Source organism: Mixophyes fleayi, chromosome 1, assembly GCF_038048845.1.
Source record: "Mixophyes fleayi isolate aMixFle1 chromosome 1, aMixFle1.hap1, whole genome shotgun sequence".
In the NCBI taxonomy this organism is placed as follows: Eukaryota; Metazoa; Chordata; class Amphibia; order Anura; family Limnodynastidae; genus Mixophyes; species Mixophyes fleayi.
Genome location: NC_134402.1, coordinates 120,253,267 through 120,278,292, shown reverse-complemented (window position 1 = coordinate 120,278,292; position 25,026 = coordinate 120,253,267). Strand labels below are relative to the sequence as shown.

The 25,026-nt window shown below is 39.3% G+C and overlaps 1 protein-coding gene across 1 annotated transcript; it reads left to right on the top strand.

Moving 5' to 3' along the window:
- The first annotated feature begins 1,752 nt into the window (after positions 1–1,752).
- On the top strand, positions 1,753–18,113 carry PLK4 (polo like kinase 4). The gene is made up of 16 exons (XM_075199997.1): positions 1,753–1,968; positions 2,668–2,763; positions 2,877–2,972; positions 3,060–3,174; positions 3,378–4,401; positions 6,978–7,075; positions 7,806–8,122; positions 8,249–8,353; positions 8,969–9,071; positions 10,373–10,522; positions 11,542–11,675; positions 12,123–12,214; positions 14,232–14,379; positions 14,947–15,072; positions 15,749–15,855; positions 16,254–18,113. The coding sequence occupies exons 1-16, from the start codon at positions 1,939–1,941 to the stop codon at positions 16,351–16,353; spliced, it is 2,841 nt and encodes a 946-aa protein (XP_075056098.1). The 5' UTR covers positions 1,753–1,938; the 3' UTR covers positions 16,354–18,113.
- Positions 18,114–25,026: the final 6,913 nt, after the last annotated feature.

Genomic DNA, 25,026 nt, shown 5'->3' with positions numbered 1-25,026 from the left:
CAACAAAAAAAAGCCCAATACAGTAGGTTATCCCCCCAACTATACCCCATACAGTGATACAAGTATTGTCAAGTATATGTACACCATGCAGTTAGAAAAAGCAAAAAAACATTGACATTCACATTTCCAAGTAAAGATATATAAATTTTTCCAAGATATAGTGAAATAATGGTACAGCTTTGGCAATACAAGATACAATCGTTGATCTTAATAACATAATAGGCGGCTGGATGTCTGCCCCAAGCTTCAATCAGGAGAGTTCCACTTCTCTCAATCCCTCTGTGACATACGGGGATATCCTCCATCTATACCATATTCTTTCATACTTATCCACCAAATTCCTGCTGGTATACATGAACCTTTCATGCCCGACTGTATCGTTAACAAGGTCAATCCAGCTATTCAATGTCGGACCTTGTAGAAACACCTTTAAAAATAAACCGTAAGAAAGCATTTAGGAACTTTTTTAAAGTTATTTAAATTTAAACATAATTATTTTTTTTTCTCTCTGGAACGGTGGTCTCAGACACCATTGGTGAAAGTGGTTGATCCTGCTGCTGCTGGACAAATTAGTATTGGTTTCATAGGCTGCCAGGTCTGAACTTTGCCTGGCTCAGACTGCTCATGGATCATTGTCTGTCTTAACCATTTCGTTTGGATCTAACCATTCTCTGGATGGCCACCGGTAATAACGTTTCAACTGGATATTGACCATTTAAGGTTTGCTGCCAACTAGAGAGCTTCTTAAACAATGGACCTTATTCCAGAATTGTGAGTACCTGCATTTCCGTGTATTTTATTCCTTTTACGATACTGACTATTGTCTCCAAAATATTCCTGTGTCATTCAGAAGGCGTATAAAACAGCTGTCATTACATAGTAATCGTCTGACATTCAACATTATTAGACTTGTGTGGTGGGGTACAGGTGTGGGGGAGCGCATATGCAAAGGGATTAGTGTGTGGGATTAGGGGATGTGGGAGAAATAAGGGTGTTTTTTGGGGAGAAATGCAAGTTTTACTGATATTTCTGCATTGACATGGCGCATAAAACAGCTGTCATTCCACAGTAATCGTCCGTCATTCCACATGTAAAACATGACCAAGTATCTTAGCAATAAGTGTATGGAAGATATATTTAAAAAGTATAAGATTTTTGAAAATATACATAAAATTTCAATTTGCTATCATAGAAGTCTATTGGCATTCCTTTTAGCAGACTAAAGCGGTCATTCTTTTTAGTACGTCCCTCCCTCCACACATGTGCTATCCAGCTCTGCTCTTCGGAGCAGAGCTGACAGCACCGAAACTTTTCAATTATGATAATAAGCTGGCAAACGTTAATATGCTAAAAAAAAAATATTTATTTTTTTTTATTTATTTTTTATCAAACTTTAGTAAATAGCGATACTGAGCAGTGCACATACACTGTTATGGGGACTGCTCAGTATAACGAAAAAATATGCAAAGCAGCGATGCAGTGATAGCAAATACACACTTTTTACTTTCATTAATATGCCCCTTAGTACAGCACCCAGCAGGGAATAAATGCGTGACAACGTTCCGTCTCTGTTCTCCATGCTTTGGTTGGAACGCGAGTTTGTAAATACAAGTTGCCATTCAGTGACAGTAACAAAACTTTATTGAAAAAGAACATGTCTCTCTGTAACCAAACCATTACGTATCACTGTTCCCTTCACTGACATACGACCAGGACTCTAAGCGATTTCCTTTGACGTCAACGCTTTGGCCCCGCCTTTCACATCACGTGACTGTAACGGGCGGAATTTTTCAAATAACAACTGGGTCCGCGCGAATGGAACCGGGGCCCGCGAGCTCCCAGCCCGGCCGCCGGGGTCCCGTAGCCTCTGGAGCAGTCGCGAGTCAGGCGCGCGTAGTGCCGCGAGGATGAGCCGAGCCCGGATCGACCAGAACAAACATGGCGAGCAGCATAGGAGGGAGGATAGAGGTAAACACCCGTGTCTGTAATAATGGGAGTCATTGACAAGTAGAGGAGGTACTACCTCCGATGTGGCGGCCTGTAGCTCGAGAACTAGACGTTTTAGTCTACTTTGGCTGACAGGACATGCTGGGGTTTGTAGTCTCACAACAGCTGGCGAGCTGCAGGTTGCCAATGCTCCCTGGGGTCTGTCATGTTTGTGTTTCCCAGCAGACGCCCCTCCCCGCCGTTGCTGTCATGTTGTGGTAGCTGAGGGTTGTTGTCATGTTGTGCCTACTGCTGTCAGTTGGGGCAGCGGGAACAGAACCGGGATGTGTTGATCCTTCCCATACTATGCCCAGATCCTCTGTAGTGTGTTATCTTCTGTTCTATGTGCACATCCTCACTGCTGCCTCCCAAACTATTACCATGCTGGAAAGGGTCCTCACTTTCCTTTTTCCTAAACTTGCCTCCAAAGACCATTCCACAGACGAAGGACATGACAAGCAGGCAGAGGGAGGCTGCACAGCCCTACTGCATGCAGAGACCTGCATTGAGGTATGGAGGACTGATGCAGCTAGTAGCCCTGGTCTGTGTGTATGAAGATTTCACTAAACGAACTTGCTGATCAGTTTGAGCTGTTGTCACAGGATTTTACATTACTACCAATGTAGGTATTTAACAAATTTCAGGATCTAATGCATTTTTCTATTTTTTTTTGCTTTTAAGGATTTCAAAGTCCTCAACCTCCTGGGAAAAGGCTCGTTTGCTTGTGTTTACAGGGCACAGTCCATAAATACTGGCATCGAGGTAGCGATCAAAATGGTAAGACTAAGATTTGTGTGTGTGTGTGTGTCTGTCTGTATTTGCTTTATTTATTTTTACCCCTATTTGCTTAATTATTGTTGGTCACCTAAGAATTTTATTTGCCACTTTAGATAGACAAAAAAGCAATGCAGAAGGTTGGCATGGTACAAAGGGTGCGAAATGAGGTAGAGATCCATTGCCAATTAAAGCATCCATCTATTTTGGAGGTATGTTTGTATATATTTTAAGTTGTTTGTAGAGAAAAAAAAAAACCGTTTTCGGCAAGTTTACATCCCTGTGTTTCTTTCATCTAGCTTTACAATTATTTTGAAGACAGCAATTATGTATACTTAATACTTGAAATGTGCCACAATGGAGAGATGAACCGTTTTTTAAAGAACAGAAAGAAACCATTTACTGAAAAAGAAGGTGAGAAAATCCTATACAGACAAATACAGTATGATAATGACAAATTCCAGAAGGCAGATAACCTTAGGTTTGCCTGATTTATATTGTGCCATTTAAAACAAAGTTTACATAGTTTGTATTTCTTTAGCTGCCACATGCCAGGTTTTCAAATAATAAATCAGTACTGGGATAGATTTCAATATTTCTTTGTTTTTGTTTTACAGCTCTGCATTTAATGGAACAAATTGTTAAGGGTATGCTGTATCTGCATTCTCATGGCATTCTGCATAGGGATCTTACCCTTTCCAACCTCCTGCTTTCCAGTGATATGAATGTGAAGATTGCTGACTTTGGATTAGCAGCTCAGTTGAAGTTGCCAAATGAGAAGCACTTCACAATGTGTGGCACACCAAACTATATAGCCCCTGAAATTGCTACCAGGAGTGCTCATGGTCTTGAATCCGATGTTTGGTCTTTGGGTTGTATGTTATTTACTTTTCTTGTGGGGCGACCTCCTTTTGATACTGACACAGTGAAGAACACTTTAAATAAGGTAGTTTTGGCAGATTATGAAATGCCTAAATGTATTTCAAGAGAAGCGAAGGACCTGATTTTTCAGTTGCTACGCAAAAATCCTGCAGACCGGTTAAGTCTTTCATCTGTACTGGACCACCCATTTATGACTGGCTATTCTTCTGTTGCTTGTGATGATATGGGAGCTGTTGAAGACTCCATGGACAGCGGGCATGCTACAATTTCTACAGGCTTTACAAGTTCGTCTGGGGTCAGTGTTAGTGGCCGCTTACAGGAGAAAAGAATTTTATCTGGTCCTCCACTACCCAACAAAATGAACGTCTTTCACTTCAAAGATAGACAACCAAGTGATGTGTTGACAGTGGGAGGGGGAAGCTCTCTTATTTCTCAAAGAGAGGAACATGATTTTTATGAAGGGAGGGGAAGGAAAGCTGTTGTTAGTGAAGATAGGCCACATTCTCGTTACCTCCGTAGGGCTCACTCTTCTGATAGAACGGGTACCTCTCGTAGCCAAACTCATGGTAAACCAAACGGCTTTGCAGACAGGTGCTACTCTGTGGAGACACTGAATAAACCTGGTCAGATCACTGGCTACAGGACCTCCCATTCTTCTCCTGCAAACAGCTATGGAGATATTCCTCAGATGTTCTCTGACAAAGCTACTAATGGCTCTTTGGACAGACATACTTCTCCCCCTGTCAAAGAAAAATCGCAGTAAGTAAAATTCGTTTATTCATTATCCTCTTACTGTTTTCATTGGATTGCAGAGATAATTGAGCAGTTTTGCTATTTGTGTTGTTTTAGAAATTAAATTTATTAAATACATTTTTAATATATTTGTATAGTTCTTTCATTTAAGGGCATATTGTTTGGAAGCACAGTGCTATTGTGTCCACTTGTAAAGCATGGCATTACCTTTTGATGCATAAGCTATAAAGTAATCTTGACAAAATACAATATGCGCATGTATTTTGTCATTTTGTGGACACATTGGGGATTGTGTGTGTAAGATCAGGGGGCAGCATCTGATTTGACGGCGCGTGTGTTTTTCAATTATATTTATTTTTATAAAGTAATCTTATCAATTCCTGTGACTATCTTCATTGGTTTTTGAGCAACTGCTTTGGCTGTACATGGCTTCCTCTGGTTGTCATTGGATACAGTCAGTAAACTGACAAGTCTCGTCACCCCACACACACACACACAGCTTAACAACAAGAATAGAGGTTGCTCAGCTCAGGCACCAAGATGTGGCAGCAGGTATAGGATACATTGATTTTTGGGGCATTTTAGGTTAAATGTGTTATGGTGGCAATCTCTTTTAACATGGCAGTGTTAAAGCACCCCAGTGGCCATGTGTTTGTAGATGATTGAACCACACACCCATGCATGTCCTTGTTTGTGAACAGTTTTACCTTTTAATGCTATTTTCATATAAAATCATTGATCGGAGTGGAATACATAAACTGATCTGTTAATGTATACAATGTCCAATTAATCTTTTAATTGTTTGAAACACAGATGGAACTGTAAGGATGTACATGTATATTCCCACTTGTACCTGCTAATGAAGGCGTTGGTGTAACTAGCAAGTACCTCTGGACTGTAGTACAGTGGTTCCAATTAGCTGTTAACTGTGCATTGGGGAATGAGTTATCTTCTGCAGATGGCTATCAGGTCCCAGGGGTATTTTGTTAACGTTCCTTTGATACTTATGTCATTCAGATTTCATAGACCAAGTGTGTTATAAAACCTGGTATTTAATGGCGGGACTTAGTCAGTTGCTCAACTTCTTCTTTGAACATGACTGTATGGTGTTCTGTACTTTTAATGCAGGTAAATAATGTTTTAGAATGTTCATATGTGATGCCCAATCTATTAAATGTTTAGATGGCGGAGAATGATTTTGCAGAGCAATAAATTGTTTTACTCCTCATTTTTAGTGACTATTACTGTATTACCTTATTTACCATGTTCATTTTTTTTCTGATGAAATACTTTTGTTTATGTCATGAGTAGATTAAGTGGGATATTTTGGGTTATCAGGGGAGTACTGCAACTTTGGGGGGGGGGGGGGGGTGATGGAGCAGGAGCTAGGCACATTAACTGTGTGTCATATTAATGGTTTACTTTAAACATTGTTAGACACACATTTCTGCTTTTTTTGCCCTTACCCATAGAGTTGCAATTGTTTTGTTATGGATAAAAGTGAAACAAGTGCCTATAAAATACAAACATTGATATGTTCTTTTGAAACATTGTTGGTATGGCTAAATTTGGGATCATGGCTTGTTCCCAGGCCATAGTAATCTTAAGACAAATGTATTAAAGTACATGCTGCGATTTGCATACAATATTGGTATGATGCTGGCTGTGTACTTACCTTTAGAAAAGGTAAATTACTTGGGCTGGTTTTAAAAAGTGGCTGTCAAGTTAGTGAATGTACACAGGAATCACTGTCTTATTAATCCAATGGGAGATGAAATGAGTGATAGAGAGTTCACTCCTCTTACGTCCTCCGATATGCACTGAATTCAGTGTTGTCATGCTCATCTAATCTGTAGAACAGTCATGTCTTTGAATGAGATATAGCAATATACAATGTACAGGTGACATTTTCCAATGTCCACAAAATACTTGATATAGGATATTCAGTTCACTGATGACGAAGCACAGTGCTTGTAAAATCGTATAGTATAGACACTTGAGGAACATGCACCATATTACAGGTGTGTGAGTAATGAAAAGAATAATCACTGTCTCCATCTATTAGAGTACTTAAGTGGACTATCTTTGAAGAATATTTTGTATTCTTACAGTTTGAAACGTGGACTTGACTGTGTAATTCATTATTCGCAAGTTGTAAATTGTTTTTAGATTCAGTGTGGTAAATTCTTATAGGAAACAGGTAACAAGTGAGAGGTCCTGCACTCCTAATAAACTACCTTTTTTCCAGTTTGTGTGTGTAATGTAGTAAGTTGGTTTCACCAAATGCAAACAATTTCATAAACTGCAGAGCACGAGCAGTAGAGAGGAATCAATTATAGCTGTTATGCAGAAACTGTTTCTCTCTTTTGGAAATTCTTCTGGTCTGTAAGTGTCATTTAACCCTTTGTCATTAATTCATATTTAAGTTCACACTACTACAAAAACTCATATTATGCACATTTAAAGGGTTTTAGGCAAATTACATGCTATAGTTTAAATACTATCGTACTGTAGAGTAACCGAGATCTATACATGGTTGTGGTTTTGACATACTGGGTTGTTTTTGTTTTTTTGTTTTCAAGGTCTGATTTCTTCCGTCCTCAAACAATTGCTGTCAGGTCTGATGAAAAGTACCAGGCTGAGACTGTACAGCAGTGGTTTGGAGCCATGCAGTTAAATGGTTTGTATGAGTAGAGTCGTAATCTTTACCCAGAGTTTGTACAATTAAGTAACTGGGTACTGTGGTGAGGCCATCCCTCCCATTAATGACCCCTGCCCTAAACCCCTTCCTCCACCCCTTTTCCATTTTTTTTTATTTTTTTTTATTTTTTTATTTTAAAGCGCACATCATCCAGTGATGACAACAAATTATATATTGCTGCCACTGATGCATGCATTTGCTTTTTAAAATTCAATAGGTACTTTACTTTTTTTTTTTTGCTGGCGGAATGTTCCAGAGTGTGAAAAATTGGCCAAACCTATCTCTCCACATCAGTACCTGGTACTTTCTTTGAAAGGGGAATAAATAATAAAAAGATGGGTGTTTAATATGGCCTTATTAATATCACAATACCTAGTAGATTTTTATTTTTTTTTCTCTCGTGCATAAAAAAAAATGTCTGTTACTAGAAAAAATTAGGACTGTCTTTTTCCTGGGTGGCATTTTTAAAAAGAGTTACAAAAAAATTGTGTTTGGCCTTTTCATAATGAGCTTTTTTAATTTCAATATTCAGGAGTGTATCTGTTCTTCAGGATGTACTCTTGGGTATCATTCTTGTTTCAGCTTTTTATACCGACTGCTTTAATAACAAATGCAAAAGACTTGGGAGCTGAGACTGAAGTAATATTGCCAAAGGCTAAGATTTCACACAACTCGGATTGTTCAGAATCCTAAAAATATCTATTTTCAGGTCAAATACAAAAATCTCAGGAGGTTATCAGTAACTCGGGTGCAAATTACTATTGCCAGCCAGCCATACAACAAGAGGCTCCACAATGCTGGAATGACGTTAAGATGAAAAAAGCCACAGACTCTTCCTTTGACAGTGTACAGAGAGGACTAAGAAAACTTCCTGATTCTGACCACTGTAAAGCTGAAGAAAATCAACACCTTTTTAAACCAAGGGTCCCTCCACAAGCTGCAGGTTACTGCTCCTTGAGAAGCATAATTCCTCCTCTAAATTCTGGAAGACTGAAGTCTATCAGGCAGAAAACAAAGAATGCCGTGGTATGCACAATTGGCTAATCATCTTCTGAGAACCTATTTGTATATTTACTACCTCCATGTATCACACTTTTTCAGTCAGTCATTTCTCTTCTACTTATTAGATGCACTAACTACATTTTCTTGTAGGTTAGTATTCTAGACACTGGAGATGTTTGTATGGAGTTTTTAAAGGAACAGAATTCTCGGGAACGTGTGAAAGAGGTCTTGCGGATATCCTGTGATGGAGATTTGGTAATGTTTTTTTTTAAATTATTTCATCTAATAATTTTTAAAAGTAAATTACATTCGACTTTTTGTAAGATTTTAATTGATGAATTTGCTCTTCATCAAAAGGTCATTAATCTAAATGAACAGGATATTTTTGTGCCTGTACATTTAGTCCACAGATAACCACAAACTGACTGTGGATGCAGGCATCTATCAATCACACGAACAGCAGTCCCACATGTGACCTTGTAACTCGGCCTGCGTGCCAAACTACCAGATTTTTCTAATTTGGCAACCTACACGATGGAAAAAAATAATAATTTGGGGGGAGGGAGGAATCCTTCCATCATTGGCCACCATAATTCCCCTGATCTGCCTGTCATGATCTTTTATTGCATGGCTTATAGTTCAGGCTTCTTAAACCAACCTGCTTCTGTCTGACAATTGGTTTATCTGTAGTATCCAATGGCATGGTGAGCCATGAAGATTTTATTTGCCGTTTTTGAGTAGTGTTCATTAATATTTAACTATTTCATTTCTAGCTGAGATATTTATACACAGTAATACTGCAAAATATGTTTTGTTTGTTTTGTTTTTCAATTTTAATTAGTTAAATGCAATTTGATGTTTTCTTTTCAGATATATGTTTATCATCCAAATGAAGGCAAAGGATTTCCTTTGGCAGATAGACCCCCGTCTCCTCCTGAAAACATGTTGAGCTATACTTTTGACAGTTTACCAGGTATAGCTAAATTGGGAAACAAAAGAAAATACAATGTTTCTGTTAATTTTTGTTTCCATATCTTAAGTAGGATTGATTTAAAATTATTCTATTGTTATATTTACTTTACCCTCTGCCTTCCATTCTATTTGAAATCATGAGCTAGCTCAGTGGTTCCCAAACTTTTGCAGTTCGCGGCACCCTTAGAGTCTCCAAATTTTTTCAAGGCACCCCTCCAAAATAATTACTGAGCAGTCCTGTTTTAGAAGTAGTTGGGTCAAAAAATTGTAATAAGTATTTAGGTCAGGACAGAAATACTTATTTAGTTGTATGCAAAAATGCACCTCTGCATCCAGGCACGCTGCCCCCTCTGCATCCAGGCACGCTGCCCCCTCTGCATCCAGGCACGCTGCCCCCTCTGCATCCAGGCACGCTGCCCCCTCTGCATCCAGGCACGCTGCCCCCTTCCTCCTCTGCCCCTTCCTCCTCTGCCACCCTCCTCCTCTGCCCCCTCTCACGCTGCCACCCTCCTCCTCTGCCCCCTGTCCCCCTCCTCTGCCCCGCGCCAGCTATAGAAAAAAAGAAAGCAAACAGAAACTTACCAATCCGCGCGGCGCTAGGACCCTGCAGCCTCCTCTCTCGCGCAGCTGTCACTGACGTCGATATTCAGTGACAGCTGCGGGAGAGAGGAGGCTGCAGGGTCCTAACGCCGGGCGGATTGGTAAGTTTCTGTTTGCTTTCTTTTTTTCTAGGGCTGGCCCACGGCACCTCTGGGAGCCACGGCGCACACTTTGGGAACCGCCGAGCTAGCTTGTAATTATGAACTGTACAATTTTATCAGATATGTTAATTTTTATGTTGCCATGACCTGCACAGCTCAAGGCTCCATGGTTCATAAAAAGGCAGAATTTTATTTGACCACTATAGAAGAAGAAACAGGCTAGCTTTATAACTTTTTAGGTTATTAATAATAATGGAGTTGGTTATGATATCTTGCATGTATATTAAGGGTTAGACTATGGGAAGGGACAGCACTTGACAATTTTTAATTCCATCTTGAAATCTGTGTCAGTGAGTTAACAATATCGTTGATGCAAGCAGAAATGGCCAAACTTGGAGTTTGTGTTTTTCTTCTTTTTTTTTTTTGTGTGTAGTCCAGATTACTCAGGTGGTGAAACTTTTTTAATTTTTGTACAACCACGTGTCTATTAATAATTTATATGTTTTTTATATTAGTGTTTGGCTGAAACTGCAGACCTTTAATAACATTACTTTTTTTAACTGTTATTATTTTTTTTTTTCTTATGTTTTGTTTTTAATAGAAAAGTACTGGAAAAAATACCAGTATGCATCCAAATTTATACAACTTGTAAGAACCAAGACGCCTAAAGTTACCTACTACACTAAATATGCAAAGTGTATGTTAATGGAGAACTGTCCCAATGCTGATGTTGAAGTCTGTTTCTATGATGGTAAGTCAAATATAATTTTACACATTTAACTAGCAAATAAGCGATGGGAAGACATTACAAATGATTGGGGAAAAGGTCCCGTAGCCCTGTTACTAGATGAGAAAATAGATTTCCATAAACATTTAAATATCTCGGTTGTAAAATGTCCAAAGTATAATGTGTAAACCTTCCACCAGAACAAATGTGTTTTTGGCATTAGCAGGTACCTAACTCTTCAGTGAATCAATGAGTGCCAATGTTCGCATGCATATTTAGAAACTGAGGGCAAAAGTCTGAAGGCTATGTCAGCTCTCCTAAAAACATAATCCATTCCATGGATGCCCAGAGCTATACAAGGCAAGCAGTTCTCCTATATGTATTTTTCAAAACCGTGCTACAAGAAAGTGAGATTATTAAATCAATTTTTCTCTTTCATACATCTGGGGGACACTGCTACCATGGGGTTGAGTGAGGGGATGTAGGAGTTGGCACCTAACTAGTTAAGTTAGGGCTGCTGACAGACCCCTCCCCCTGCCAACCCCCTGTGCTTCAATTTAAGTTTGGTGCCCAAAGGAGTTGGGCTTGTTTTTTCTAACAGTGAATATTTTTCACTGTAAACCTAGGTTTATTTTAATTTGAACTGTTTTACTTTGTTTTAGGAACAAGGGTGTTCTGTTTAAATCAGAACACACTCGTTTGTATGAGAGGCACCTGTCAGCAGAGAGCCGGACGGGCATCATTTTACAGTTTTGCTGTTCTCTCAAAAACAAAAAGAGCTAAAATAAATATTTTCCAATCTAACTTTGCATGTTTGACGCCTTTTAAAATGCCAATGGCTACGTCTAGTATGCAATTTCTAGTTTAGGAGTGATTGTGTAAAATTGCAGCTAGCAGCAGGCATACAATATGGATATAACAGATAAGCCAGTCAGTGTAGATCCCCTGATTTATTTATTTATTTATTTTAAGCCAAAATCAGCAACCAATGACTTGTTTTTTTCCCTAAAGGCCTGGCATTATATTGTTTTTATTTTATTTAGGATCGAAAATCCACAAGATGGGTAATTTAATCCGAGTCATTGAGAAATCTGGAAAGTCATACATACTGAAAGATGGGAGCAGAATAAGTGGCTTGAGTGATGAAATTAAGTGTTATGTAGATCATGCCAACGAGGTAATGGATTAAATGTTAAACTTCAAATGCAGTTTGCTTTATTTGAAAGACTTACTTCTGACTGTCAAAATATATATTTTAAACATTTTATGATCTTGCTAAACCTATTTGAGATGAGGCTGGGATTTGTGGTGGAAGCTGTTTTTCTAGACACTCCAATGTTTTATTATAGAGATGTTTCTACATATGTGAACGTATAAAGCTTCTTTTATATACGGTTTGCATTTTAGCTTGGCAGAACCTAATTAGCAACCAATGGTAATTAGGTTAACAACCAACCTTGTTATGTGGTGTGCTGTTTTTCTTAATACCAATGTAAACTTTTTTTTTTTTTTTTTTAATTAAATTGAATGCAATAGCAATTACAAGCATTAACCAAGGCTTCTGTTGCACTTTTACATTTCTTAACTTGTAGTGTTTAATTCTAATTATGACTGTCTGTATTAGAGTCATCAGGTTTGTCTTAATTTGGAATCTGCAATTACTATGGAGGAAAAAAAAGGAGAAAATATCTCATTGTTTCCAATCACATTTGGGAGGTAAGATTTGTTTTTGATGTATGTTTTATTATATTAACCAGTAAATATTCCTATGTAATGGGGTTCTTGCACATATGCGCTTTGTCCATGTTCCCGGGGTATGTTTATTGGTATGGAAAGGGAGCTAGAATGCACCTAAAAAGAGGGAACACTTGGTATTTGGATACATTGGTCTGTGCAGTCCAGTGCTGAAAAACAGTGCTGGATGAACACAGGACATGTATGATTGCTCTGTGTTGCCAGTGAAAGCTTGTATGTGTACAGAACAGTGTATCTTTATAGAGAACAAAGCTCCTTATTTTGAGGTGTGCTTTAGCTGTATTTTGGTGCCAGAGTTCAAGAACGTTTAAAAGAGAACACTGAGCAATTTGTTTATTATTTTTTTTAATTGAACATGACTATTCCTCAATCGATAATAGGATTATTTCTAAATTATTAACTTGTCACATGTTGTACTTGTAAGGTAAAAAGGAGGAACAGAAGTTTTGTTTGATTAGGTGCACTCAATCCTCTGCAATTCACCATTAAATTGAACAAGTATAATTACCCTCTTAAAACATAACTTTTATTGATTTATGTGTAAAAAGCGAAATATAGGATAAAATTGTGCTCCTAAATAAAAACGTTATAAAATAATCTGGATGCACATCGATATTCTACCTATATGGTTTTATTTTATAGACCATATGGTATGGAGGTTTTAAATTTGGCTAACTTGCAGGTGTTAGCAAGGAGTAATTATATAGATGCCTTCTAGTCCCAAATATCTATTGTAGCATATCTATGCTGACTATTGATTTAAATTAAAGTTATATGTTAATCTCTTAACTCCTCAAATAATTAGAACATGCTGAAGACAATACACACCACTTGCATACTCCTATATAGTTTGGAGTTCTATTGTCTCGCATACAATACGTATCCTGTATATCTAGCCTGAAATAGCGGCACTCTGCCATCCTAGACACAATGATTTATAGGGTGTGGATTACTATCTATCCTCCGGTCCCATAGATCTATTATAATGAATCTATGATATCTATTGGATTTAACTTGCCGTGATCTGATAGTCACTTGACTCCTATAATAATTGGAACCTGCTGCAGAAATTCCACACCGTTACCCTACTCCTATATCATTAGTGGTTCACTAGTCTCACACACTATTGGTATGCTATGTATCTAGCTTGAAATAACGGCACTCTGCTATCCTGGATACATGATTTATGGGGTGTGAATTGCTATCTGCCTAATGATCCCCTTCTAACTCTGGGTATATAGGGGTATAAACTGCATTAGCCAAATCCTCCAAATATAAATTATATCGTATGCATCCAGCTGTAACGCCGACGCGCGTTTCGCTGTCTTGCTTAATCACAAGATTACTCCTTGCTAACACCTGCAGGTTAGCCAAATTTAAAACCTCCATACCATATGGTCTATAAAATAAAACCATATAGGTAGAATATCGATGTGCATCCAGATTATTTTATCACGTTTTTATTTATGAGCACAATTTTATCCTATATTTCGCTTTTTACACATAAATCAATAAGTTATGTTTTAAGAGGGTAATTATACTTGTTCAATTTAATGGTGAATTGCAGAGGATTGACGGCACCTAATCAAACAAAACTTCTGTTCCTCCTTTTTTCCTTACATGATACGATCATGTTTCTAGGTAGCACCCCAGCGCAATATGTCTAATTACTAATTATTATTAAAAATATATATGTAATATTGCTGGGATTGAATCCTGTAGTTGGTGCGGTAAAATAAATCCCTTTTTCTCTGCACATGTTGTACTTGTAAGTGGCTTTCATCTAACAAAACAAGCCAAGTAGGCAGGTAAACTGGAGTAAAGTCCTTTTATAGCAAACGGGATCTGAAAAATGAAGACAAGTGAAGAATATGTCCTTTTTAATGTAGACAATGCTTTGGCATGACCATTAATTTGATTTTTTAACAATCTGTCAGGGTTTATCCTGGGGTAAAAAAAAAAAATATATATTTTACAGGAGATCAACGAGCACTGATTCACCAAAGCCTCTAGCACAATCTGCATCCTCTGGAGAGTCAGCATGTGGGCACAAGGACCAGAGTCCTACTAGCCGGGTATTTGACAGTTCTACCTCTTCCCACCAGATCCCTACCATCAGTCCTTCTGTAAGTGAAAAAGCATCAGGAGAAGTGCACAGATCAGTCATTGTCACCAATGATTATCACAAACGTTCCATGGATTTTCCTGTGAGCATGCATTTCAAATGCTGGGCGAGACAATTGAGTTGTTAAGATTCAAGATTTTATAAAATCCTCAAGCACTTATTAAAGGACCATTGAATATAAAATGACAGCTTATATTAGATATCCATTATAATCACAAATATGTAACAGTTTCAGGTTACATATATATTTGAACTGAAATTTTTACCTTTACACATCAGAACTGCTCTAAGTAATCCTATTAAGCAGAAAACATGGATAAAGATAACGTGACATTAGCTAGCAGTAAAATAGATGTTTGTTGTATGTATATGATTGTCAGCCACTGAGTAATCTGTGGAGCCATATAAATAAACAATGATGTTTATATGCAACCTTAACTCATAAGTAATTGAATTGTTTCTGCATTTACTGACGAGTATTTTCATGTAGTTATAATGATTGGTGAGGCTAGATGCAATATACTTTTTTGCATTGACACAGGATTTACCTCTTTATTTCCTGTAACAGATTCTTTCCTGTGAGGGATCTGTACTTTCTGCTCAGAGTGGCCCTAACTCCAATGCTTCAAAAACTCCCGATCCTGGCCAAGTCCTGAAGTCTGTGTTTGTTAAAAATGTTGGCTGGGCATCTCAGGTGAGTAGAGATTCCTTACAGTGAGAAAATGCCTTGTTTCACATTAATGAAATAGTTATCTATTAGTTAGTGTATGTGGTTTTAGAAGGATCTATTCTTTAGGTTAGTATGTTTTTTGTAAACACAAGTGCTTATCTAAATTTTGTTGCTGATTTGATAGAAACAGTTTATCTAGCATTACTTTCAGCTGAAGAATCCCTCTCTCTTCAGGTAGAGGGATTGCATGCTTCCACCTCTGTCATCAGCGTTTGTGCCTGTGATTTCAAACCTGCTGATGTTGGGCAGATGATGCACATTCGAACTTGCCCTTTTGAAGGAAGAATATATAGTGCACTTAATAGAGATGACAGTGTCACTGCTTCATGATAATTGCATCAAATCATTAAATGTACTTGGGATCAAAGTTCATCCTCTTTCATCCCTTACCTGCTGTGTAGAGGTTTCACATTCAGGACTAAAATAACCCCCAAAACTCTAGACTGTGTGGAGATGCTGGGAATATGTTTGTGTTGGGAGACCAGCAAAGGGGGGAGGGTTCTTTTATGCACTATATGGCCTACTCTGGAAAAGGGGGTATCTTGGTACAAAATATGGCTGACTATGGGAGAGAGTGTCTCTTGGTGCAGTATATGGCTTTTTTTTATTTTCTAAACCTTTCCACTTTTATCATAAACAGCTGAACACTGGTGCAGTATGGGTGCAATTCAATGATGGCTCACAGCTTGTCGTTCAGCCCGGAGTCTCCTCTATTATTTATACAGCACCAAATGGACAAGTATCCAGGTGAGGTAGCAAGTATGTGTTTGTATTAGATTTTACCAGTGCTGCTAATGTCTCTTAATAGATTGTGATTTCATATGTTTGGCAGAATTCAAAACATATGCATTATTTTAGGCAATGTAGATTATCTTTTAATGTTCAACTAGTGCATCCTATTTTCTGATGTTACAGCTTATTCATTGTTTGTTGAATAACATTGGAAGAATACACTTTACAAAGTTGTATGAAGGGACACTGGAGTTTTGATTATGTGAAATCTAAAAAAACTGATGTGCGGAAGCAAACTGATGTGACGCTATCCTTCAGATTTCTGTAGTATTTTCTAGTATGCACATGTACAGAAATAAGTCTTTATTTTAATTGATTCATTTTAATCCTAAAATACCTTTTTTGTTTTGCAGACATGGAGAAAATGACAAACTCCCAGATTACATAAAGAATAAATTGCATTGCCTTTCTTCCATCTTAATGCTCTTTGCCAGTTCTTCAAACCTCTCATGAGAAACTTGATGTACGAACCTGTGAACTCTTTAACCCACCAATAGATGGCCGTTCTCGTACATCAGTCTTATTGCCATGCGTCGGGTGCTTGGGCTCTTTTATTAAAAAAAATTCAATAATGTCTTTAAATTCCACTTTCTTAAGATGTACATAAGAGTATAATTTAGAGCCACATTTATCATGGATATTACTTCTCTAGAACTATATTTGTATAGTAAATGTTGTATGTCTTGTAATATGTAAAGTATATTTTTTTATCTGTTAACTTATATATTGCTGTAACCAGTCTCTAATGAAATGTTCCTGCAGAAATGTAAATAATAAATGCAGTGACTTGAGCTCCTCTAGTTCTTTTTAACAAATCTCATTTCAATTAAATAGTTTCCATAGTATGAAACAGCAGATGTTCTTTTGTATGCAAGTTATACTAGCCAATGTTTAAGTGCTAAAGTGTTCTGACAGAATGCTCCAGTCCTTCGTAACTAGATTGAAATAAAAAGTATAAGGTTATGTTGGAGCTGTGTGCTGTAAGTTTTAATAGGTCCACACCATCCTATTGAAAACAGGATTTTTGTACTTAAATAATTTTCTCTGTATTTGTTGTGGGACACTGTCAATAGGGTGTAGAGGGTCCAGTCAGGAGTTTTCCACTTTAAATCTTAAATTCCTCCTTTCTGAAAAAGGCAGTGACTCAAGAGTCTTAGACTCCGCATCCGCCCCCAAGCCTTAAGCGAGTGTATAGTGCACAGAACCACTAAAGCTGAACCCATCCTGAATGTGTTCAATTAAGGTTAGCAAATTAGACCTGGGTCTAAAGGTTTGCACACCCTCCAAATCCTGCTCCAAGCATTTTACCACTGCCTTGCTACGTGGAGGATAAATGGGTCTAGGAGTTCCCAGGCGCAACCATATGCAAGTAAGAATGGTCTTGAATTTCTATACCTGCCCGCCCTGAGATCTGCAGCATTTGGAATATAAATTGTAGTTGTCTTAGACAGTCATGTTATAAGGGCATTCACCTTGGGCGGGGATTCTGATTTATCTACTTCCACACTAGGGAAAGGATAAAGAGTCTGCAATTTGCGTGATAGGTGAAACCTGTATTAAGGTTTTGTCCATTCTTCACTGGTAAGTCCCCTGAATGATTTCAATAAGAGAAGGCAATAATCTGTTTCTTCCTTTTAAAGAGTGTATTGTCCAGCACTGCCAACTCCTTGCCATCTTGAATGTTTAAAGCTTGCCATACTAAATCATCACCTAGTGCAGTCCACCAAGTACAGTACATGGCCAAAAGTATGAGGATACCCCTTCTAATTAGAGTTTGGTCGTTTCAGCCATACCCATTACTAGTAAAATCCAGCATAAAGCCATGCAATCTCCATAGTCACACAGTAACAGTAGAGTGGGTTGTATTGTAAAGCTCAGTGACTTTCAACGTGGCACTGTCATAGGGTGCCACCTTTGCAGGTTCATCAAATTTCTGACCTACTAGAGCTGGTCCCGTCAACTGTAAGTGCGATTTAACGTCTAGGAGCCACAACAGGCCACACAAGCTTGCAGAATGGAACAAAAGAGTGCTGAAGCATGTAGTGCATAAAAAAATAGTATGTCTTCTGTTGCAGCACTCACTACTGTGTTCCAAACTGTCTGGAAGCTACATTTGCATAAGAACTTAGTTGTGAACTTCATGGATTGGGTTTCCATGGCTGAGCAGATGATTTTATTGACTACAGGTTCTGTCCCCGCCCACTTAAAAGAAAAAATCAAGGTCAGCTCGGTCAAGCAGTATTTGAGGACCCTAGTTAAAAAGGGAAAAAATAGACCTATTAATACTATCTTAACAGACAGAAATGGCAGGGGATGACTTACTTGCTCTTTCATTCAGTCAGAGATCTGTGCTGCTTGGCAGCCAAAGAGTCGAAGAAATCCCTGGAGGCTCTTCCCTATCCGGGTTCAGTCCTCTTTGGGCTGGAATTGGATAAATCTGTCAAGCCACGGGAGGTAAGAGCACCTTCCTCTCTGTGAATGCCACAAAATCCCATGTACCTTTTGCAGTGGTTTGTCCTCCAAAGGTCAGTCTTCCAGAGGTTAGACCCTTTGCAGCCAGGGGTCACTCCCAAAATGTCCAGAGTCCAAGCTCCCTGATAATCCTGTGGCCTGACAGGATTCCTCCCCTCCTCGTGGGGGAACACCTGCTGCTGTTGGGGATCCTCCCAGGATCGAGGGATCTTGAGGATCATGCAAAGAGGTTACATGATTGATCTTCTCGGTCAGGCCCCACACTCTTCTGCGCGACACTGAAAAGGAAGGCGAGAAATGCCCTAGTCCAGGCCTGTCCAACCTGCGGCCCTCCAGATGTTGTGAAACTACACAAGCTGGGGCTTGTAGTTTCGCAACATCTGGAGGGCCGCAGGTTGGACAGGCATGCTCTAGTCGGTCACTTTGCTTTTTTCAGTGGATATAATCTGCTGGGTTCCACTCTGGTAAAGGGACCAGGGGTTCTACTCCAACCTCTTTTTGGTCCCCAAACCAGACTGATCCTTTCGTCCTATCCTCACTCTCAAGGTTCTCAACCTGTATCTTCGGGTGGACAAATTCCGCATGGAGTCAATTGGATTGGTGATAAATGTGTTCGAGCCAAACTAGTTCCTAGCCTCCATCGACATCTGTGATGCTTGCCTCCTGCATGTCTGGGAGGGTCATCAGTCCCTTCTCTGGTTTTCAGTTCTAAGCGCTTCCGTTTGGCCCCTCCTCTGCACCATGGGTTTTCATGAAGATCATGATGGTTATGGCCGCTTGGCTGCGCTCCCTGGGGGTAAGTATCACCCCTTACTGGGACACTTTATTGAGCAAGGCAGTCTCGGATCAGCTCTTGAGATGCCATCTTTCCCTCACCATCACGGTGCTGGAACAATACGGATTATCAATCCTCTAGTTTCTTGCCAAAGCATAATATTCCTTGGCCTTAACCTGGATGCCAAGGCACAGAAGATCTTTCTCCTGGAGAGCAAGGTGTGCTTCCTCCAGATCACAGTGCGGAGTGTTCAGGCCAAACATCGTCCTTCCATGCGGCTGTTCGGGAAGATGATCTCTACCTTTGAGATGCTCTCGTACGGGAGGTTCCGCTCCTGGTTCTTTCAGTGGGACCTCTTGAAGAAGTGGTTGGTCTCTCATTTCCACCTTGATTCCCAATCACTTCTATTGTCACCCATGGTGTGTCTCTCTCCCTGTTGGTGGCTTGTGCAGGATTACTTTATGGTGGGCAGGTCCTTTGCCCTGTAGTCCTGAATCGTAGTCGCCACTGTTGTCAGCCTTCTGTGATGCTTCTCCACTGCCTACAGGGTTTTTGGTTGACTCGAGAACTCTCTGCCGGTTAACGTCTAGGACTCAGAGCCATGTTGCTGGCTCTTTGGGGGAAACTGGTCACTCCAAGGTTTTCTGGTCCTCCTCCAGTCAGACAATGCCATGGCCATGACAACTGACAGGGTGGCACCAGGACTCTTCGTTGTGGCGATATCGGCAGTTTACATTACGGATGTGGGAGACCAAATACCTAAGCAGACATGCAGTACTGCCGGCTGAGTGACGCCAGAGTTATTCCTATGGTTGATCCAAAAGTGGGGTCTTCCTGATTTGGACCTCTTGGCATCTCTCCACAATCTCCAGGTGCCCAGGTTCTGCTCCAGGACCAGAGACCCCTTTGCAGTTGCGTTGGACATCATGAACATGTGGTGGCAGTTCCAGTTGGAATACCTGTTCCCACCCATCCAGATGTTTCCTTGGGTAATCTGTTAGGTTGAGCAGGGAGGGCTTCCAGTGACCCTAGTTGCCTCTGATTGGCCCTGTTGATTTTGGTACCTAGACGCCCTCTGCAGGGCAGTTGGTCCAGGGTGTCTGCCTCTTTGCGACGACCTCTTCTTGCAGGGTCTGTTTCAACACCTGGACCTGCCTCTGCTGGCTTTAATGCAGGGCTGTTGAGGCCAGTCTGGCAGTCCAGGGGTTTGTCCAACAGAGTAGTGGATACTCTTCTGCAGGCCAGGAAACCAGTCTCTACCCCACAATTACAAGTGGTGTGAGCGTAGGGTTTTACCACACTGTTATCTTTTGACTTTCCTGTTTTCTAGCCTTCGCCTCAATTGTTTAAAGGTACAGGTTTCATCTTTTTTTTTTTTTTTCCCAAAAGAGAATAGCGGATATGACTGAGGTGTGGACTTTCCTGCAAGGTAGCCTGCACATCCAGCCTCCTTATGTACCACCCATGGCGCCTTGGGACCTGATCTTTGTCCTTGAAGTACTTCAAAGGTCCCCCTTCAAACCGTTGGGTTCTGCAGAGCTTCAGTTCCTGACATAGCTTCCATGCAGCGGGTGTCGGAGCTTGGGGCTCATTCTTTATCTTATTTCCATGATGATAGGTCTGTGTTAAGTATGATTTCCTCCTTCCAGCCCAAGGTACTTTCAAAGTTCCCCCCTAAAGCAGGAGATTATGGTTCTGTTCTTCCATGAGGCAGCTGCCTCTTCGGGTCAAAGCTCCCGGTTTCTTGAATGTTGTCCGTGCTCTCCACATTTATGTGGAGCAGATTTCGGCTATTCGACGGCCTGACTTTTTGTTCTGTTCGATCTCCATAAAAGACACTGGCTGGCTACAAAGCAGACCAGGTGTGTTACATCCACTATCAAGCAGGCCTATGTGAGTGCCGATTGGCCTGTGCCTAGTCGTATTGCTGTGCGTTACACACGCTCTGTGGGAGGCTCTTGGGCTGTGTGCATGGGGCTTTGGTGGATCAGCTTTCATGGGCGGCCACCTGTCCTATGTCCACACCTTTACCTGGTTTTTGCGTTTCCACTGATGCGTTTTGGCTGCAGTGTTTTGCGTACCGGGTTGTTGGAGTACCCTCCCTTGAGTGGCTGTTTTAGAATGTCCACATAGTAGTAGAGTCCCCCAGATTCGATGAAAGAGAGAAGAGAATTTTTATACTTACGATAAATCACTGATTCCACCAGGGGCACACTCGTTCCCTCCCTTCAGCTCTTCTGATGTTTGCTTATTTCATTCACCTTCCTTGGGGCTTTTCAATTACACTGAGGAGCCACTGTGGGTTGCAGAGGGGAGGAGTTCTGTCAACAAGTTAAATAGTCAATTGTTTAATGTAAGTGCCAACGCCTGGTACCCTTGTACAACCCCATGGTAGCAGTGTTATGGACTTGGTGAAATGGAGTTATCATAGGTATAAAAATCCTCTTTTTTAAGAACAAATATTTTTCCACAAATTACAAACATTTTCATAAACAAATCCATTTTACAGCATGTTATCTACAGTTAGAGGAAGTCTCTCTCTCATTGTAATTTTTTTATAGGAATAATAAATAATGGTCATGAACATACTTTTCTAACAAATGTTTACTTTTGAGACATTTGTACCTTATTTTCTGTTAAGTTGACCATATACTTATGAAATCTTTGTGTAGATGTGATTTCTGTAACAATTTTATCAATGACAGAGTCCTGATGAATATGCCAATTCTTGCATACATAACTACACTATTTGCTGTCAGATCTGAGAGCTGCATATTTGCTGACCATCTGCTGAAACAATCCTGGCTCCGTACACACACTACAGCTATCTGACTTCCCTGGAGCACTATACACACACCTAATTTAAATAACTGGCTGCACCTCACCACATACAAACAAACACAGACATTCAGGAAGAGGAAATAGCATCATAGCCATTCATTGCTTTGTTTTGTGTATAGTTCTGTTCTGTTCACTCCTTGCAAAGCTGTATACATGGTAGGTTTTATTGTTAAATGAGTCTGGTATATAAAAGTAAATTATGTGGCAATGTTGGAAACAATAAACAAGAGAAGAGAAAAATAAAATGCATTTGTTGGACCAAAAACTGGTTGCTGAGGAGAGAGTCCTTTTCACATATGCCACTGCTGCAGGAGATATGGGAGAATAATCCTGATGACTTCAGGAATTTCCTGCGGATGAATGATACTTCTTTCCAGGAGCTGCTGCTCCTGGTCACCTCACTCATACAAAAGGAGGACACGTTTTTAAGGAGATCCATAGTTGCAGAGCAGAGACTGGTTGCTACCCTGATATTTTTGGCTACTGTAAGGACACTTCTACAAATGTATTTGTCCCTGGTGCAGATAAACTAGATCAGAGAAGCTATGAAATAGAATTTTGGTAAACTTTCCTGCAGCTGTAAAAGAGCCGGTGTGCTTTCATATTTTAAATCATGAAACACAAATTACAGTGTTGAAAACTAAATTGGCAATTATTTGTGTATAAATGAGTTCATGAAAATATTTAATTAAAAAGAAATAGTTTATTGAAACAATTCTTAAACATATATTGAATCCACCAGTACCTATAAAAATAGAAATGTCTATAATGGCATATAACTTGTCTACTAAATCTTGACTGGCATCTTACTTACACACAATTGATGATTCAGTATTCTTCTGATAATTTTATCACACCCTTTGCAAATGGACACAGTCTGTGATATCAATGTCTCAGTCTTAATCTTTCAATATTTCAACTAATAAGGGGGAAATTCAATTGGCTGCGTTACTGTAAAAAGTAATGCGGCCTGCACATTACCGTAATAGTGCGCTTAAATAACGTTATTACAGTAGATGCAATGCCGGCTTTCGCTTTGAGCAGAAAACCGGGTTAAATTTACCTCTGTGTTTTCCGCCTCCCATGGCTTTTTCTTTCCCCTCCTGCCAGGTTGTTGACCTTGTTGCTGAGTGGCTTCAGAACTTACTGGGTGGGAGCAGGCGTCTCCACCAAATCATAAAACCCTTCCTCAATGAAGGCAAATGTCTGTGTAATAAAAATATACATTAGGTATGATAACAATAGATGCATGTACTGATTTAACATTACTAAAATTTAAATTTTTCAGTTCCCATCAAAATTTGACAAAGGCCAACTTATCACACAAAAATTTGAATAAATGTGAAATTATCCAAACTGCGGCAATGCCATAAATGGGAAACATGTCAGAATTATGCCATTCTCTAAAACAGGTTTCTACTTCTACAACTACAAGGGAATTCTTCAGTATTATCCTTATGGCCATAGTGGATGCAAAATATGAATTAATCTTCATGGACATTGAAAAAAATGGCAAAATTGCAAAGTGTCTGTTGGGACATAGGAACAGACGCCCTTCCATGACAAGATTAAAAACAATGAACTTATTTTGCCAACACCTACCCAAACGAAATTAGCTCAACATTCTTATCAGAAGACATGACGAAATTTCATGATGCAACCAGTGTAGCCAAAAAGATGTCAAAGCTGCAGAAATATCCCAAAGCACTGAGGGAAAACATTAATGATGTGGAAAAAACAATTGTTGAACTTGAAAAAAATTATTTTGATTTATATCTCATGTATGAGAAAATACTGATGGGATTCAAATATTAAATTCTCAATATAGTTTAATAATAGTAAAATCATATATAGCATTCACTCATAGTTAAATCATATAGTACAAACATTTGATATTATTGACTCTTCTCTGTTTGAAGAGAGTGTAGCCATGTTGTTAAGCACCTCACTACACAACTCAGGGCTATACAACATTTATGTATGGTTTTATTTATATATATATATATATATATATATATATATATATATATATATATTTATATAGATATGTGTGTGTGTGTATGTGTGTACATAATGTAAAAACACACTGTTATAATCATATATATTTAAGGCATACTTCTAGGACCACAGTAGAGAATACATTTTATACCCTGTGTACGGCATGTATACTTGAAATTATCATATCTGTACAGCTTTTGTTAAATGATTATATTGAGATGACAAATAACTATATCTGGAAGCTGTATAGAATTGATTATTGAGATCTTTATAGTGAACAGTTCATATAGTGTAGGACTGGGGCATGAAGGGCCCACCAGGGGAATGCACTTGTAGGGAGCTATAAATTATTGTTTGTGTGTGAGGGGCGTGACTAGTCAGAGCATGCTATATTGTGAAGAAGTTTGAAAGACAATTAAAAAAATATGAAAGAAAATTCTGGTTTATTTGGTGGCATTTGTGTAATAATGTGAAAGGACATAGAGAAAAAGTATTGAACACATGAAGAAAGGGAGGTGCAAAAAGGCATGGAAAGCCAGACACCACCTGAAATCTATCAGTAATTAGAAAGCAATCCTGCCAGCTGGTTCAGCCACAACTGATGGCCTATAAAAAGGTGTCACACAGGAAACATCTCATGATGGGTAAAATCAAAGAACTCTCTCAAGACCTTCTCTACCTTATTGTTGAAAAACATACTGATGGCATTGGCTACAGAAGGATCTCTAAACTGCTGAATATTCCAGTGAGCACTGTTGGGGCCATAATCTGTAAGTGGAAAGAACATCATTTCACCATAAACCGGCCACAACCAGGTGCACCTCGCAAGATTGAGTGAAAAAAATGATCAGAAGAGTTGTCCAAGAACCAAGGACCACTTGTGAAGAGCTTCAGAAAGACCTGGAATTAGCAAGTACAATTGTTTCAAAGAAAACAATAAGCAATGCACTCAACCACCATGGTCTGTATGCACGCACACCACGCAATACTCCTTTGCTGAAGAAAAAATATGTTGAAGTTCGTTTACAGTTTTCTGCACA

Excerpts from the sequence above, each read along its gene's own strand:
- PLK4 (XM_075199997.1), top strand. The coding sequence starts at position 1,939 with ATGGCGAGCAGCATAGGAGGGAGGATAGAG. Across the intron at positions 9,072-10,372 it reads TACTTTTGACAGTTTACCAG|AAAAGTACTGGAAAAAATAC; the intron begins GTATAGCTAAAT and ends TGTTTTTAATAG. Across the intron at positions 10,523-11,541 it reads TGAAGTCTGTTTCTATGATG|GATCGAAAATCCACAAGATG; the intron begins GTAAGTCAAATA and ends TATTTTATTTAG.